This window comes from Setaria viridis, chromosome 8 (genome assembly GCF_005286985.2).
Source record: "Setaria viridis chromosome 8, Setaria_viridis_v4.0, whole genome shotgun sequence".
Lineage (NCBI taxonomy): Eukaryota > Viridiplantae > Streptophyta > Magnoliopsida > Poales > Poaceae > Setaria > Setaria viridis.
In genome coordinates, this window is record NC_048270.2 from 923,815 (window position 1) to 942,517 (window position 18,703).

General features: G+C 43.1%; 2 protein-coding genes across 2 annotated transcripts; both read left to right on the forward strand.

Moving 5' to 3' along the window:
- Positions 1-4,054: 4,054 nt before the first annotated feature.
- Positions 4,055-6,468, forward strand: LOC117833671 (probable WRKY transcription factor 46). Its single transcript, XM_034713259.2, has 5 exons — positions 4,055-4,129; positions 4,243-4,302; positions 5,167-5,287; positions 5,375-5,482; positions 5,702-6,468. The coding sequence occupies exons 3-5, from the start codon at positions 5,235-5,237 to the stop codon at positions 6,087-6,089; spliced, it is 549 nt and encodes a 182-aa protein (XP_034569150.1). The 5' UTR covers positions 4,055-4,129; positions 4,243-4,302; positions 5,167-5,234; the 3' UTR covers positions 6,090-6,468.
- Positions 6,469-14,984: 8,516 nt separating this feature from the next.
- Positions 14,985-18,012, forward strand: LOC117866669 (uncharacterized). The gene is made up of 3 exons (XM_034750945.2): positions 14,985-15,176; positions 15,285-15,389; positions 17,155-18,012. The coding sequence occupies exons 1-3, from the start codon at positions 15,097-15,099 to the stop codon at positions 17,639-17,641; spliced, it is 672 nt and encodes a 223-aa protein (XP_034606836.1). The 5' UTR covers positions 14,985-15,096; the 3' UTR covers positions 17,642-18,012.
- Positions 18,013-18,703: the final 691 nt, after the last annotated feature.

Below are 18,703 nucleotides of genomic sequence, written 5' to 3' on the forward strand. Positions count from 1 at the left end.
TAGCAATATTACAAGTTATATATAAGTTGTGCAAAGTTTACAAGTGCCTGGCTACCCGGTAGGCAAACAAAGCTAATTAAAAGTAAAGACCACGTATTTGGGCTATCCCCGAGTTGGGCCACAATCCCACAAACGATTACTACTAGTCTTCTACTCTTCTTGATATGATAGAGAGAGGGCACATATCTCTCGCTCTCCTCTGTAGGTAGCTTGTTTGTACCGCCCGTTGCACAATATTGGGCCAGCAAGCAGGTATGGCCTCTGAGGCTCTGACAGCGTTCCTATTGTGCTGTTGATGTCTTAGAAAATACATCGATGAATTTTTCTTCCACTTGTTATCTCTGTCACCCCCACGTCTACTGTCCTTGAGCCACAAAGATGTGGACCTTTTGGGCCACCTGCTACTGTAAAACAATATGCGCGGCGTGCTCACTGTAGGCTGCCATTGGCAGACAGTGTGGTCATAGATTCTTGGTGCCAACTGCATCTATGCAGTCAACCTCCTCTACTCCCTTGTTGTATCAGAAACCCTAGGCCATAAGCCCTTGTTTACATGATTGAATAGATATCTTAGGTGGGGATGTCATGGTGCTAGACCATCACAAATAATTATTAATTTGGTACTATCAGAAGGTTTAATATACAGAGTCAAAAGTTAAATTTATTTCTATGTTTGAAGATTTGAAATTCAAAAATTCAAAGTTGGAAGCCTCAATGGCCAGGTTGTTTAGTAACATGAAGGTATATTTTTGTGCCCACAAAATGCCACATGAAAAACGAGAAGGGGGAGCCATGGGATGCTATTTCACATGTAAGGGATGTACATAGAGATATCATTATCTTTTGTCACAATCTAGTTTGTTCCTTATATATGTGTGGCTCACACATATTACATTCATGTGGTGCTCAGGAATCCTAAAGGTCCACATACCACTTGTTTTCTTCTCTACTTTGTTGAAAATGATGGTAGTCAGCAAAACCAGTTCAAGGCTATGGTTAGTCTAAGTGGAGCTATCTGTAGCGTACATATTCATATTACGAAATATCAAGGATTTTGAAGGACCGAAACTGGCGACCAGAGGGGGGTGAATGGGAGCCTCACAAAAATTCGCGGAAGCAATTTGAGTAAAATCAGAATAAAATCTGTTTGCAATTTCCAACACAGATAAAAAGACAGGGGTAAGCAAAAAGCTAAATCACGTGATAAAGACCCACTAAACAAAATATTAAACAAAAGAGCACACGGTTGCAAAAAGGTTGTTTACTGTTCCTAGAAAGTGACCTCACCTTCCCTGGTGCATGCGTGAGTGATGTTTCTAGAAGCAATATTAATGTGTAATATTGAAAGTGCTAATGAGAAGGAAATTTGCAAAGCAGAGACACGACCTGCAAGTCACCTGCATGCACATGCGTGCGCTGTTCGGAAGCAGAACGGCTGTTCCTGGCCGGTCACCTCCCTTGGACGGGGCACACACAGCAAAATCCAGAGACGTGCGCTTCAGTAGAGCAGGCAGCGTACGGACTAATCGTACGAGCTCATCGGCGGCCGGCCCTGGTGCGACGCTGCGAGCCATGGCTGACCGCCAGGCGCACACCTTGTCCTCCCGCAACGATGCGTCCCTGAACAGCAAAAAGGAAACAACCAAACCGGCGGTGCAAACAACGAAAACAAAGGGAACGGAGGAAAATCGGATCTCGCACGAACAAAGAACAAATCACAAGGACGAATAATTAAAGTGTAATTATTCTACAAAAGTGCATCTAGCCTCCGCCCGATCATCCTCCCTCTCTTAATTGGAGAGATCAACAAAAATCCCTCGCTAGGATTGAAACCCTAGGCTAGACCAAAAAGCGAGAAAGCAAGAGCGCCCTCTCAACCCTAGGTGCCACATATTTATATCCTTAGGGTGGCACGACCTATTTACACATAACCCCCTACATTAAATAAATCTAACGTAGGGGCGTAAATTCCAATTACGTCCTCCATGGTAAATTCCGCGATGTCCGCAATCCCTCCATCTCTACGACGTGATCTTCACGATGTCGCCGCACGACCATCCGAAATCGTATCGCGATCGTTGGAATTTCCATCTTCGGCCAACGCCTGCCACACGGGCGTCCCGGTACGATGCATGGCTTTGTGGCTCAACCAGCGAACCCCGGATTTTGTGGCATAATCCGAAAACCTCCCTCGATGTCCTCCCGCCGTGTAGCCAGGTACAGTAGACGTACACCGCACGATCGCCTGTCCCTCGAACGCAAGCCTCGATCCGCCCTTCTCCGCCCCCGCGGTTTTTCAACGCGGCATCCTATCTTCGTTCTTCACTCGTCGCCGCATGTACCTTGTCTCCACCTGTCACCTGCAACCACAACCTACCAAGAGACACGTCACACGCACACCGTGTTGTCAATCGCTCATCACCAAGGTGCTAGCCCACCGGCACCTCAGATTTGCAACTACATGATATTCAATTTCCATGGTTGTCAGCACATTTAGACAATTACTTAATGTTTAATGTTCAATTGAGGTCATGCATATCAACCTGGTTAATACTTTGCTCATGCATGTATGAGGATTAATAAAAATTAAATTTCATGTGATAATAATTGATCTGCAAAAAATCTCAAACTGATGATAAATGTCTCTATAACCTACTTAGTATTATAATTCATCATAACACACAGACATCAACAATATCTGCCATGTAATTTGAAATGGCTAATCTCTTCTTTTTTTTTCTTTGCATGAAGACCTGTTTAAATATCAACAGCCACCAAACTATGTGTATTTTTAGCACATCATCAGCACATTACTAGATATTATTAGATATAATTTTTTAGACATGCTATTAGAGCCAAATCATGAATGTCACTATCTTGAGACCGGCAGATTAACAACGACATTGCTCTGTATAACAACCACTAGAATTATTGGCCATACACATGTCTTTCCATGAATGCTTGTCATGTCGGGGCACATGCCATCCTACATAATCTGTCAAGTCTTTGCTTGTCACAACTCTGGACCACAGAAATAAAACCTAGCCCAAGTGACCTAACAATGTTTATTCACACATCGAATAACTTACGGAGGCAGCAATTTTCATACAAATGTATTTTCATGCATGGGTACATAAAAGACAGCATTGCTTCCTTTTATGCACGAATCCATCTTAATGTTAATGTAGATATGTCAATCCTCATCATCTGATCAACTACATTTAACTCCATACTAGTACTACTAACATGGATTCTAATCATCATCTGACCATATAATGAATAGCACTACTACTTACTATGGGCGTGTTTGGCATAGCTCCACTCCACAGCTTCAGCAACTCCACCAAAAAATCTAGCCAAACACCCCAGCTCCAAAACTCCATGGAGCAGCTAACTTCATGAAGCTGTAGTGCAAATGGGGGTGGAATTTTGGAGCACCTCTTTTGCTGCTCCAAAACTCCTTCTTCTAGACCTTCTTGTGGAGTTAGTAGGTAATTACCCACCAATACCACTGTAATAGAAAAAACCGTTGTTCTTTTTTTTTTCCTTCGACTCCACGCGCTCATCTATGCTCCCGTGAACCCGCCGCCGCCGGCCGTTCCCCACCTGAGCATCAATCCTCGCCGGCCGCGTAGCCCCTCCGAGGCCCCCTCACGCCACATCTCTCCCCGCCGCCGCCGGTTATCGCCTGGCCCTCGCGTGTGCGCATCTCCACCGCCTCGATCCCATCGAAGCGGACAGCCGCCCCCCGTCTCGCGACTCGCTCGCTCCCTCTGCACCCCCGCCTCGGCGTGATGGACGCGGCGTCGGCGGGGCTGAAGCCCTCGGCGCTGGACCTGCTGGTGGCTCTGCTGACGGGGCGGGGGCCGCACTGGGCGTCCTCACTCACCGAGGACTGCCACCTGCTCGTCCTGCTCGCCACCTCCCTCGCCGTGCTCGTCGGCTGCTGCGTCACCCTGCTCGTCGCCGCTCCGCCGCCGTGCCCCGCGCCGCCTTGGCCGCCACTGCCCAGGCGCAGACGCGGCCCTTCGCCGTGAAGCCCAAGGACGAGCCAGACCCCGACGACGGCAGGCAGAGGGTCACCGTCTTCTTCGAGACGCAGACCAGCACCGCCGAGAGCTTCGCCAAGGTTACTACTGATTCGTGTTGTTTTTCTTTGCACAAGTAGAGCTTGGTGCTGTGCTCTTGTTTCCCACTGCTGATTGGGTTGAAATTGATGCCCCTTTCGGCGTGGATTTGCAGGCGCTTGCGGAGGAGGCCAAGGTGAGGTACGGCAGGGCCGTCTTCAAGGTGGTCGATCTGGTATGCTCGACTGATTCCATCCTCATGCTGCTGCTTAAAATTTCATGTTTATAGCAGTTCATCTGTTATATTTGATGTGTGCTTCCCTGGGGTTTAGGATGACAAGTGGAGCCTGAGTTGGGGGCAACAATGGTAATCCACACTGAAATCGATCTTTTTGGAAGCTGAGAGCATCAATCTAGCCAAACACCTTATTTTAGTTCTGAAGTTCTGGAGTGGAGCTGGCTCCACCTAGAGTTTTGAAGTGGAGCAGCTCCACCCGGAGCTGGAGCCATGCCAAACAGGGCCTATATGTCAAATGTGCCTCCTAAGCACCATCACATAACGTAATTATTAAACATGTGCATCTAATGGCAAATACATAACACTCACAAGTCATGATACATGACTCATCATAACCTCTTACCCATTTATGCATCAGTCTAAGTAAAACAAGATCTTGAATAGCACAATTGTGGTTGTGAGTTCTGACGTACTGTTGGATAGGGACAGTACTATCCCTAGTCTTCTCTAGTGAGAAAATTTGAATAATGACGGTTCCCTCCACCATGCTCAGACTCTAAGTGCTGCTACTTGCTTGTATAAATAGATGCCTAAAGCTGAAGTTACCAGCACCTTCAACTCCGACTGCCCAAGTATTATAGCCAGATATATTGAAAAACCATCAAATGAACATCCTTGAATCTTCCACTCATAGTAGCTGCCAAGTGGCGATCAATGAGATTGAGCACCAAAGGGCTCTCATGATGGACCTACATGACCTTATCCTACCAATACTTGATACCCATAGTGGGCAGGCGAAGCTTGTTCAGCAACTCTTTCAAGATATATTCAATTCCTCAAGTAAGGTTATCTCTTTTCTAGAACTTGGTGACAACAGTGAGAAGCAGGCCAATCTTATCAGATATAAAAGAAAACATGGTAAGAACAACATGGAGAGTCACATATTGGAGGAGGAAACCAAGGAAATTGGAAACAAGAGAAGGTATGTAGTAGAAGGAACATATGCTTACTTATTTGTCATTCACTGGGCTTAAAATAAATATTGCTTCGCTTCTCTTGATGATGGTAGGAAGAATGCGGAACACATAGGTTCAGTTGTGACACAAGCACCATACTTTGATGGATATCAATGGAGGAAGTATGGGCAGAAGTGGATCTCCAAAGCAAAGCATTCTAGGTATGTAACAACTAACAAAACATATGCATTGATGTACTTCATATGTTATTTTCTATGCTAAAATTGGGTATTGAGTTTCTCATCTATTTTGATGATTAGCTTTTTCCATAGCAAAACTCAAATTGCATCCATACATTTCTAATAGCAGAGTTGTATATGATTAAAATTAATATTTTGTATATAACAAACACATATTCTAATGAGGTTATGCTCGAGCAGGAGCTATTATAGATGTGCCAATAGTAAAGGGCAAGGGTGTCTTGCAACCAAGACTGTGCAACAGAAGGAAACCGATGGAAGTGGAACGGTGAGGTTGTTCGATGTTGACTATTATGGCCAGCACATTTGCAAGAAGGATGGCATAATTCATCCATATGTTGTTGAGACAACGTGCCATAGTGTCCCAATTGTCAATCATAACCAAAGCAGTATCTCAACGTTTGTCAATAATGATGTCCATGGAATTCAGGACGAAAACTATGAAAACTTATTCATGGTGCCAGACATGCCAGAATGTTTGAAAGATTTGACAGATACTGAAATGGAAAGGGCACTGGAGCTTACCTGTATGAACTTGCCACTGATCTCTGAGGATATATGGGCATAATGAAATGAGAAACGAGCTCCTCTGATTTCACAGATATGTAAATCGGCTAGTGTGGCCCAATGAGTTCTGACAAGGAAAGGGCATGTATTTTACCAGTAGTGTAAATTAAGTGTGATAAGCCAAAACAGCATATGCAGAAAGTAATCAGTGGAAAGAAATGATACCTTATAAAACTGGTGCACGGTGTCCAGCATTCTAGAATGTTGATGTACTATCTAGGCCCTCCTTTGACACAGAATAGTAAACCATGAATACTTTTCCTTGTAAGTCTGTAAAGCTACCTGCAAAGTCTTCCCAGATGGTAATTGAAGTCCTCCTGATATTTGTACTGTCTGGGCTTCTCTTTGACCCAGAATAGAAATGCTCATATTTTCACATAGATATATGGTGATCCAGACGAATTGCAGCCTATATATATGGCCATATGTATATTCTCTTCGCATGACTCCTTGACTTGACCCAGTTTGTGTGTTGCTGGATTGAATTGAACTGAACTTCGCAAGTTGCAACCACAGAAATAAATAGAATGTCTGTTTCAATTGGTCGACCAAGGAAGCACTATATGATTTTTGACCGATTTCAACGATATCAAACTCATATCAAAATATGTGGTAACGGAGTAGGGAGTACTATATGAGCTAGAGGCCCTACGTTGGCCACTCATCTAACTGAAAGATGATGAAAGATTCACACACTATATGCCGGTGGAAAGCGGCGTTTTTGCTCGCCTCTACTAGGTGTGAATGAACAAAACGATGACCTGTCAATTCGATTTTCGAAGACGGCTCAGCGCCCACGGTGTCACAGGAAAACGAAAGGGAAATCCACCCAAATCTATTGGAATTTTAGAGAGAGAGAGAGAGAGAGAGAGAGAGAGAGAGAGAGAGAGAGAGAGAGAGAGAGAGAGAGAGAGAGAGAGAGAGAGAGAGAGAGCCACGGCCGCCCGCCGCCGTCGCCGCGGAGCCAAAAAGCAGTCCAGGCCCGCCGCCGGGGGATGGGGTTGGCCGTGGGGCAGACACAGAGAAATGGTGGGCTGAAAAATTAAGCAGTCCAGGCCCGCCGCCGCTAAGACTACAAATCGTCCAGCCCAGGTGAGGCCCAATCCCAGCCTCGCTCGTCAGATCGAGACGGCCCAGACAGGCAAGGCGCGTGTCCAGCCCGGAGCCAGCCCTAACCGAAGGCTATTCATCTCCTCCTCTTTTTTGAAACGGAGCTGCCGATTATATTTGAAAAAAAAAACTCAGACAAGTCAAAAAAAAAAAACAACAACGGGCAGTTAGATTGGAACATCAACCCGTGTCGTAACATGCCAATACACAACTCAAACTCAACTCAACCACACAACATCGGCCGGTTGGATTGGGACATCAACCGGGTCTCTCTCAACTCTGTCCGGTCGGATTGGGACATCGACACGAGCCTCAACGAAGACTCCGCCCGATCGGATTGGGACATCGACCCGAGCCTCCATGAACTCTGTCCGGTCGGATTGGGATGTCGACATGAGCCAGCACACAACCAACACCACATACTGGATCTTTTTTTATTATTTTTTTTAAAGGAAAGAGAAAGAAAGGAAAAGAAAGAAGACACCCTCTCGGAAGCAACCATCGCCGAAACAAGCCACCTTACCGGAAATGCCCGACATCGCCTTCAAGAAGGTCATGGCGTCGAAGACGTCGTCGATGCCAGCCCAAACTGGATTGGGTTTCACCCACCTCATCCGACAGGGAAGACCGGCATCAAGCTGTTGGCCCCAAACAGAAGCCAAGGCCTGCGCAAGAGATGTCCGACGTCGCCTTCAGGAAGGACTGACGCCAATGGCACCATCGACGCCATCCCAAGGAGGGATGGGTTTTCACCCGCATCGTCACCACAGTGTAAAGAGACGACCAGTGCCACCAGCCCCACCACCATGGTGCTACTGATGAGCCTTCGCACGATCGCAGCCAACGACACCACCACGACGACGGTGGCAGACGTGGGGCCGAATCGTTTGAGTTGCAAAGAGGACTTGTCAATCTTGCTTTAGGTGTAGGCCTTCATCTCATCTCCTCTTGTCGCGCCTCCTTCCCCGGCTCGAGCCATCTCTCTAGATGGAATGAGTGAATGACCAACTCTGATTGCCGGTGCCAATGGGAATTGGGAACCCATAGCGGATTTGGTGTGCGTGCGTCTTCTTGCTTCGTTCCCTGGTCCGACTGACTAGGGGCGGCCCGGGGGGGGGGGGGGGGGGCAGGGTGTGCGGCCGCCCCGAGCCCCCAAATCCTAGGGGCATAGCAACAGTAACATAATTCTTAGGGCAAGGGCAATGCTTATGTTCCAAATAGCATTAAGGTGGAGGCCTAGAAAAAGGTAGCCTTTGTTACTACCCCGCCCATAATGGTTCACAGTAAAAGATGACATTAAGGTGGGCCTACTTCGTGGTTAAAAAAAAGGCCCAATTCATCTACCACACCCCCTCATCCCTATAGCCTCATCCTGCCGCTGGTCATCTCTCTTGCTCGCATCGCGCGCTCGCCGCCCCTCGGCGGAATAGCGGACGGGTGGAGATTAGATAGGAGATCGTCAATTCGCTTCTGTGATCAGGTGATTCGATTGCCAATTCCCCAATTCTCCATACCATTAATTATTAATTCACTATCACAAGTTATTTAATCTCAATTGATTTATAACTATTGTGTATTTATAATAATTTCATCACTGTGGGATATCATGTCGTCTGTAAAATATGAATCAGGTAACGAGAAAAGGAAAAGGAAAGGACGTGTGGATGGGTTGATAGAATCACAAAGAGGAGCTATGGAGAAATTTTGCAAGAGTAATCATGACCTTGAGAGTAATGTGGGCGCTTCAACGAACTCAGATAAGTTAGCAATAGTTATTGTGGATGAACCAACTAATACGAATCAGGAAGAAAATGTTAACATCAACGTCGATGATAACAATGTAAGTGACTCTGAGAACACAGTAAATGCATCAGGTGCTGTTGACGCCAGATTTTGACACGTTTTGGATCGGCGTCAAGAAAGGAAAGGATTGGCCGATGTGGCAGATGAAAAGGTTATGGTTGGGAATCGGCCGATTGGTGCTACAGTTGGGAATCGATCGATTGACGCTACAGTGTTTCGAGCGATTGGCAGGCGGAATTGGTCGGCCGATTGGAAGTTGAAGCAGTTGGGCCAGTATGGGTTTAAGAAGGGCCAGAGAAGAAGATAGAGAGAGATTGGCCTATGAGAGTATGGTAACCAACTCCGATACGAGTTGTGTTTGTAAATATTCGTTATCGTTTGAAATTAAAGATAGATCCTAGTCGGTTAGGAAATCAGTTGTAACAGGCTATAAATAGCCATCTCTAGAGATTTATAGGAAATCAATTAATCAATACAAAGCAATCTACTTTTTTCATCGTACTTTACTTTCAAGTCGGCGACTTCGCCAATACCTTTTCCTTTCACAAGTTCGTACGGATTGGTAGGGCTGCATCGACTCGACCTCCGGCTGATTTGTAAGTTTCGTTTATCGAGTAATATCTAAGCTTTAACTTCGGGCGCATCGCTGTCGTTTCGTTTAGATTTATTCACCAGTTATCGATATTAACTAGAATTATAGGTTCTATCTATTGCTCTAGTTTTTATCACCAGTTATCTAGCCTGAGATTCGAACTGTCGGCTTCATGATTGTTATTCTTATTTATCGCCGTATAGCCAATTAGATCTATTTCAAGTGTTGCATCTGTAGCATTGTTTAGTCTGCTCTAGTAGTTTTACCTCGCAATCGCTACGTGGTATCGGCTGTTCTACTAAGCCGATTATCTCTACGGTGAATCGGCCGATTCGCCGACTCGCTTTAAAAGCAGATCGGAATTCTAGCCGATCGTAGTCCCCCGGAATTTAATTGTTTTATTTCCTTATCAATCAACAGGTCAGATTGACTGGCACGCCGCGCTAACCGCACCAGGGCAATAACCCGAATAGGAGCTAAGCAGATTCTCCCGGGTCGTGTGTTCGACGCTGAAGATCATCGGCTGGTTTTTAGCGCCAACAGGTGCATATGCACAGTCTGCTAGTGTTGATGAGCAACTACTTTACACCTCAGATATTTATGATCCAAGAAATTGGGATGATCTTGATAATAAAGCAAGAGATATATTAGTCGAGAAAGGGCCTATAAGAGAAGAAAATATCGATTTTCCTCTAGATGCTGCCTCAAGACATTTTTCATATGCTCATTATTCAAGAAAATTAAGTAATGGAGATGTACATGATAGAAAATAGTTAGTTTATTCGAAGCATGTTGACAAAGTTTTTTTTCTGCTGTAAGATCTTCAAGTCTAGCACTAGCAACAGTCCTAGTTCGGATTTTTATTGAGCTCAAACACTTTGAAGTCATTAAATAATAATGAACTTGAAGAATATTGCACTAAATTTGCAGAAACTTTTTCTTTTGATGGTTTATTTGATGTTGAGGTATATGATCTTATTTCTAAATTAAAAATTACGAAATTCACTTTGCCAGATGGCGTAATGTCTGCTATGGAGATTTTTGAGCATGTCAGAGATGTAGATTGTTATCCTAATATCTCCATTGCCTACCGACTCTTATTTATTGTGCCTGTCGCATCGGCTAAAAGAAGCTTTTCAAAGTTAAAGTTATTGAAGAACTATTTAAGGTCAACAATGACTCGGGAGAGTTTAAATGGTTTGGCAACATTATGCATTGAGAAAAAATTGTTGGATGAGATTGACATCAACCCTATCATAAATGACTTTGCATCGAGGAATGTTAGAAGAAACTTTTAAGATAATATGTATAAATAATTTGATATGAATATTGCTTTTAGATACATTTAAATATTTATTGGTAATATTTCATATATATTTGTTATAATATTTATATTAAAGCTTCCTGAGTTTTACTTTCACCCCGGACCTCCCAAATCTCAGGACCAGCCCTGCGACTGACTGACTCCATCAGATGGCTGGCTTTCGATGCCTGAAGCCGGCACCCGGTAATTTCAGCACTACTAGTGCTTCTGCTTAATTAATTCGCCAATCACCTATAGTTGTATTTGTTCTTGTTCAGAGTCCTACTAGATATGCCATGACATGTATAACCTACCGAGGCTTCCATCACGGCGTTACTCCCTCTGTATCTACTCATAGCACGCCTCTCATTGCTTAAACTTTACCTCGTTTTATTTGGTGCTAATAGTCCATCCCCATCGATCTCTCTCTCGCCGATGACACCTAAGTCAATAGGTATATATGCTATTTTCAGTACTATATATATGTATATCTCATTGCAGCCACAAGCCTGCGGATATACTATTGTTGGACTGCAGCAGCCTGCAGGATACATTAGAATACCCAGTAGCAGCAAACTGTGTCAAGATTGCCGTGTCCCTAAGCTGCTTCCTCTTGATTTCTATATAACAAAGCTGGTCGCATGAACTAATTAATTAACTAGGAATCCTAAACCAATTCAACATCTCATTGGGATTTTTTTTTCTGGGCAACAACTTGATTCCTACACATGGAGTATTATTAAAGCAGTATTATTTGAGTGCCACATTTATTTTCTTTGAGAACAATTCTTTTCTTAAGCTGAGTTAGATTCAAGAGACCATCTGCGAGAAAAGGAGGGGTTAAAATCGATGACGTGTGCCCAAGTTGATGTTTCCGACACGTTGGTGCTAGGGGGGAGGAACTAATTTAGTTGAGTCCAAGTGGAATAATATCTTCCTCGACTTTATTTTTATTATTCTAACTTTTACATCATCAAAGAAAGTATGGCACCAAAGATCAGCTGTCATAAGATAGCACCGCCTAATTTCTATCTTAGGTCCCCCTGAAGAGATCTTAGCTTCCAGGAACCATCCCACCGCCCCCATCATAGGAGTATTACAGAAAATTTTTTAGATAATCAGTGATCGATTAAGATTGGGCAATTTGCACGCAAACAGCGCAACAGCACATGTAAGCACATTGTATCAACGCTACTTTTTAGATAGGAGATCAACTAGGTCGTCTTTGTTTTCGTCCATTAGGCTCTAATTGTTCGATTAAAGGTTGCTCATCAGTTGGTATCTGCACCCCATTGTTTTTTACTCATCCCCTGGGTGTGCTCAAGAAAGAACAAAATTAGCAGCCAGTGTTAAAAGTAAGGTTTGCCCGTCATGGAGTACCCATTCCTGATAAATGGCTTCAATATTACTTATGTAAATGGTCTTTTTACATATCTGGTGCCAGCAACTTTGAAGGCTAGTGTGGAGTAAATAATTATATTCCTATTATCTGCTCTCACTGGTTCCAAATATTTGAACTTTTTGGTGGAACCAGGCATATATGCTGGGGGAGATCAGTTTTTCCTTTTTGGAATTGGCAGTAATTTGTGATTTTTGAAGTAGAATGGAGTATCTTGATTGAAGCTAGGTACTACTGCATTACAAATATATTTTTTTGCAACGATTCGGTAACAGAATAACATAGCCGTATTCTTCATTCCTTAAAAAATAAAGAAAAAAATAGTTATAAGGTGAGCTGTTTGTTTGTATGTGGATGTGTCCGAAGCAAATAAACTAAGCTTGACTGTTTGAATCTGGCCACCGCTCACCAGCATGTCCACTAGGTCCCCTAATTCTTCAACAAAATAATGTGTGAGATGATGCGGCTACTTCTATAGCCACAATCTCAATGTGTAAAATATTAGTATCATAATGTTATTAAAAGTACAAATTGTTTCTATTGATCATCTGTGCTCATTGACTGCGTAATATTTAGTATATTTAGCGCACAAAAGTTAGCCTGCTAGATGATGCAATAAAAACAAAATACTACTATATACAGAGAAATTATCCGTGTTTCAGAAGAAAGATATTAACTTTATAAATTACATAAAAACCATAGCAACTAAGTAGGACTCTTTCTTAGATCAGTGTACAACTAATTTTGTCCCCCGTGTCATGTTAAAATGGAGTTTATTTTATTCGCCCATGAGCAAGTGACAATAATAAACTAATTACAAGTTGCAATAAAAAGAAAACCTATGAACTAGTGACAATAATAAACTAATTACAAGTTACAATAAAATGAAAATGTTGGATTGCTAGATTATAGTAACCAGTAGCAACAATAGGTTTTTGGTGCCGCCACTAAAAGCCACCGCCTTAGTCCCCCTCCTCTGTCCCTCCGGTGGCCTCACTGGTGGGTGGAGGAGCGGGACCCATTCTTTTCACATATAGTCTTTTAGTTTTTTTTTCTTCTAGGGTTGTTTCTTCAGCGACATCGACGAGGTGGTGGCGACAATGACGTTTCGGAATAAGGTCTCTCCGGCCTCTCCCTACCTCGACGACGTCCAATCCGACGTCGACGAAGGGCCAGTGAGAGTTGGTATTGCCAGATCTGTCCGACGTCGACGAAGGGCCAGTGAGAGTTGGTATTGCCAGATCTGTAGGTTCTCTCCAGATCTTTGCAGTTGGTGTGTCAATCAGGAGATGCAGTTGGCTATTTGTAGTGGCGACTTTGGTTGTTTGTAGTGGCGACTTCGACCTCTTCTTTCAGTTTGGTTTACGACAAGATCCAGTTTCTTCAACCCTCTGTTTTGGTGGTGATGGATTGTAAGCTTGTGTTGCTTGGGGTGTTTCCCTGGCTGATGTTTTTTCAATGGTTTCAAGATATCGTTGTTAGCGGTGAATGGTTTTTGCGGTCTTCAAAGCCTTGTATGGTGAGGGTGTTGGCAGGTGCCCCTTTCCCTTGCTGCCTTACCAGTACACTTTTCAAGCTCTGGTGGACAACGAACAATCGAAAGAAGAAGACGACCAGAAAGTTCTTCAGTGTATTTTTATTTTTTAGATGTCGTTTTGTGTCGAGTGTACCTCCTATTGTTTTCCTTGATATAAATCAGATATGAGACACCTTTTGGTGTCTTTCGCAAAAAAAAATGTTGGATTGCTGCCCTACTTAAAAGTGAAAAACACTCGCTGGTCCACTATTAGCGGTGTTGCTTTAAGGTTTTGTGTATTTAAGTTTTTAGAGAAGAGTGTAGAAACACCTTGCAACTTGCCAAGTGTGGTTAATATTAATATTGGAAAGAAATACTTAAATCATCTCATTTTCAACAGTTCCTATAGAGCAATGTTTTCTTTCTATAAGGTCATTAGCAATGTAACTAATACTACTTAATCAGGAGTCATTCACAGGATTATTTTCTTTCTATTTATGCTTCTCTCTTGGTACTGCTTTGAAAAAGACTACTTGGTGAAAGTTGTTCCAAGGGATGTAGTATAATATGCTCTTTATTGGTCCCTATGCTAGCCTGTGGCGGTGGAGATTGATCCACCAAACCCAAGATTTTGTAATAAAGTTGCGCTTCCTTTTTATTTAACAAGTAATATAAGACCAAGATGAGAGTCTTCAGAAATGTAAAGAAATGCAGAGCCAGTGCATCAGCTTGCTAGCTGTTCTCTTGCACATGGATTTGTATTGATGCTTGCATTAGTTATTCAGATGTGGCGGGCTATCTGATGGCAGCCTCACTCCGTCAGTTCATCTCCGTTCCGTCACTGATTAGAGAGGGGTAGAGACAGAAGGTCGATTTTTTTTCCCTTTGTTAGGGGCCAACATTGCTAATCTTTTTAATTTTTTCTCCAACAGGCAGGGGAGCCGCGTACCATTAAATTTTTAAAATTTACTTCTATTATTTCTAAAATCATTTGACATCTAGAGAGAAGGAACAAGGTATAAAGAAGTTTTCTGTTCTACCATGGAGAACGAAAAAACAAAAACGCATGAAGAGGAAGTGCAGCGCCGTTAAGGGGAGCTCCAGAGGCTGCGACGCGTGTTAACGTTGAAGAATGCTCCTGCACCGTCGTTGTTTATAATGCTATAAATAAAGGAGGTCAGAGTCTCCAAGCGCAGGCTGCCGAAGTCCCCCAAGAAACGTCTCCTCCCTCCCTCTTCATCAGTCCAGCAGCCTCCCTCCGCTTCTCTGCTCCATCATCCTCGCCATGGCTCTGGACTCTGTTCCTCCTTATCCCTGCGAGTTGGGATCCAACAGGGCTGCCAGAACCCAGCACCAAAGGATCAGGTACTTGGAAGTTTAGCTTCCTCAATTTGCCCCTGCTTTGAAATTTGCGCGGATTTCAGTTACATCGTGCCTTTTCTTCAATTTCTGTTCTGTAAAAAAAATAACCAGGAAAGATGAGCGCACCTGGACCTCGGATACTTACGCACCTTATGACGACGGGCACCAGTGGAGGAAGTACGGCGAGAAGAAGCTCTCCAACTCCAACTTCCCAAGGTTCATAGTCCCTCTTTGCCATGCAGTTTGTTCCCCAAATAAGCGGGTTTCTTTCGTTCAGGTCATGCATGCATCCCCTTTGTGTGCAAGAACTTCTCTTACTGTTGCCATGATTCCAGTGTCGCAAATAATGGTTAATTTGGTTATTATTGGATCTGGAGTGAACTTATGGGACCTGTTGCTTGGTGACTGAGAGTGTTTACCACAGATATTTGGAATTTAGGAACAAGCTTTGCCTTGTTTATCTACTGTTGTGGTTTACTTCTTAAATGTAGCGTGTTCCGGTAGTTCCATGGGCATAAATCTTGACCAGTCCAGTTTCGGCCGTTTACTGAAGAATCTTTCTTCATTTCCGGTTCATTTTGTCTAGTGCTAACTTGATAAATTTGCAATTCACGAAGGGCCTGCTAACTTTGTATGGAATTTGGAATACCATAGGTTCACGTGTCAACGTGGAGAACAAATCCGGTAGCAGACCACTTCATGTAATTAACTCCAATTTTTACATTACCTAAAATATAATAAAGTTGCCCACAAATAGAGAAAAATCTCTTGCTTTTGGTCAATATATAGTCTTTGTATGTTCAGTTTGTGGGCCAGCTACTTTTTCTGCCTCAAATCACATTGCTTCTTAGTGCGCCTAGCGTTTGTATACCAGGGGATGGAGGACATATCAAACTGTGCAGTTGTCTACTAGTCACTCGGTAGAATTGTCGGTGGACAGGTGTCGCCATACCCCTTGATTGATTGAAAGAAAAGAAATGTTTGCCAAATAAAAATTGTTTTATGTAATGACTCCTAGACTAGGAAAATAGCCCTTGCAGTGGCAATCTCTTTCTTAATTGACAACTCAACTAGACAAACGAAACTTGCAAAGTGTAACTTCCTGTATGAATATACAATTCACAAGTTGGCCACCTTTATTACCTGTCATTGGCGACTCATTTGAAATCTAATACTTCACTAGCAGGCTAAATGTTCCCTCATTTGTTTAGCACACTTGTTTTCAAATCAAGTTTTCAGCTATTAGTATGCATGCCGGTGGTGCAGACCCCATATATCTTGTTAGCCCATTAAGAGCACGTTAATAGATGGGAGCTATTATTTCTTTTTCTAAAAGGCATTGGATGCAGTAGAAGAAAAGATCTTGCGAGTATGTTTATTGATGCTGTTCCACCTAATTTAGGTAGACTGAATGTTGACGGAGGGGGAAAGGACATGGCTAATCTTTCACTTTTTTCACTTACCCACTTACTGAGCTAAAGGGAAGCAGACCTTTGACATATGCATCTTAATGCAAAGTTCAGTTCCAGAATTCTTAAGAACTTACAAGAAAAAGAAAAGGACAAGACCAGTGGGTACTGGGTACACTAAATTGCAAGTCTTTAAAAGATTTTCAACCGTTCAAAGGAAACTTTAACAGAACTGTGCCAGATTTAACACTTACTGCAGGTATGTTAAGTTGTGAAAATTGTATTTCAAAATAATGAAATTCTGTGAATCTTCTTATGAATACTGTAAGTGGGCAGAATGGCATGAAGTCCCCTGCTGTCAGATTCTGGTGTCATCTTGCTAATTTTATTAGTGGAGGACATGCCCTTAGCACTAAGATTATCGTAAAAATGGAAACTAATGTGTATCCTCTTAAATGCAACTATTGTAAGCTTGTTAGAAAAGGTATTTAGATTGCACTCCACATTTTGGCAAACAATTCATCTCTTTCCCTTTGAAGTGAAATTTTGTGTTCATGGCATTCTATTTTCAGGTTCTATTACAGATGCACCTACAAGAACGACATGAAGTGCCCTGCCACAAAGCAAGTCCAGCAGAAGGACACCAGCGATCCACCATTGTTCTCCGTCACTTATTTCAACCATCACACCTGCAGCACCAGTTCAGCTCCCATTGGAGGCACTAGAGATACCACAGCGCAGTCATCTTCAAGAAAGGCAGTATCAATCTGCTTCAGCCCGCAGACCGCCAGCGAGCAACACACATTCTTGACTTCCTCTGCTCTGCCGCAATCCCCGAGCATACATTCTTACAGAGCCAACCAACAACCAGAGAGGAACCCCTATGCAAGCCAGTTTCAGTGGACAGACACATCGTCACCTACAAGTAGCGGTCCGTTTATGATGGAGATTGACAATGTTTCAGGAGCAAGCGCTTCGTCCAGCAGCTCTGGTGCTCTGCCGAGGACGTTGCTGCCGATCGGTCAGTCCAGATGCATCGAGTACTTCCATTTCTTGTGATGCTGTACATGGAAGAAGAAGGTTATATAGATGCTGGGAGCCTAGGAGGCCGCTTGGTGCCAGTTTGGAGCGTCAAGTGCTGGGAGGCAACATTGTTGTCCTGGACCTGAAGCACAGGGACCCAACCTACAGATACCCATACAGATATTACTGCCTTGTTGCTTACTTACATTCATATTCAAGCTACATTTTTGTGCTTGAATGATGTGGAGAATGGTATTGGAGTTTGTTTTATTAGCTACATTTGTTTGTTTAGAGATGAGACTGGTATGTCTCGAATTCCTGAATCCTGACAGCAGGGTCCCTTGGTCATTCTCTGCTACTACTGAAATACTGAAGGTTACAGATTTATACAGTAATAGTTTTATTAAGATGTGTTCAGTTTTAGAAGCAAGTTGGTTTCTCTATCAAGATATTGTTAAGTTCAAATTTTAACATAATACTTATCTCTTAAATATCGTCCGAATTTGCTCAAAGTTGAGTTGGAGATTTGAGACTAGGGTGGCTTAAGTGAACTTTTGCACAAACGGATGCAGTCAATGATTAAGGGGGTGTTTGGATACCAGGGGCTAAAGTTTAGCCCTGTCACATCGGATGTTCGGATGCTAATTAGGAGGACTAAACATGAGGTAATTATAAAACTAATTGCAGAACCCCTAGGCTAATTCGCAAGACGAATCTATTAAGCCTAATTAATCCATCATTAGCAAATGGTCACTATAGCACCATATTGTCAAATCATGGACTAATTAGGCTTAATAGATTCGTCTCACGAATTAGACTCCATCTGTGTAATTAGTTTTGTAGTTAGACTATATTTAATACTTCTAATTAGTATCTAAACATCTGATGTGATAGGGCTAAATTTTTGCCCCCTTGAGCCAAACACCCCCTAATTGTGCCTTGAAGAAACTGTGATTGTACTACTGGGGCATCTGTTGAGATAGAAATTCAGGAAAAGCGTTCCTTTCTCTACATTGTTCCCTCAGCAACTGTTATGTGTTTCGGAACAAGTAAACTAGGGAATTCAGAGAATAACCAAAGGGAAAAGCGAATTCAAGA

Excerpts from the sequence above, each read along its gene's own strand:
- LOC117833671 (XM_034713259.2), top strand. The coding sequence starts at position 5,235 with ATGGAGAGTCACATATTGGAGGAGGAAACCAAGGAAATTGGAAACAAG. Across the intron at positions 5,288-5,374 it reads GAAATTGGAAACAAGAGAAG|GAAGAATGCGGAACACATAG; the intron begins GTATGTAGTAGA and ends TGATGATGGTAG. Across the intron at positions 5,483-5,701 it reads TCCAAAGCAAAGCATTCTAG|GAGCTATTATAGATGTGCCA; the intron begins GTATGTAACAAC and ends ATGCTCGAGCAG.
- LOC117866669 (XM_034750945.2), top strand. The coding sequence starts at position 15,097 with ATGGCTCTGGACTCTGTTCCTCCTTATCCCTGCGAGTTGGGATCCAAC. Across the intron at positions 15,177-15,284 it reads ACCCAGCACCAAAGGATCAG|GAAAGATGAGCGCACCTGGA; the intron begins GTACTTGGAAGT and ends AAAAATAACCAG. Across the intron at positions 15,390-17,154 it reads TCCAACTCCAACTTCCCAAG|GTTCTATTACAGATGCACCT; the intron begins GTTCATAGTCCC and ends TTCTATTTTCAG.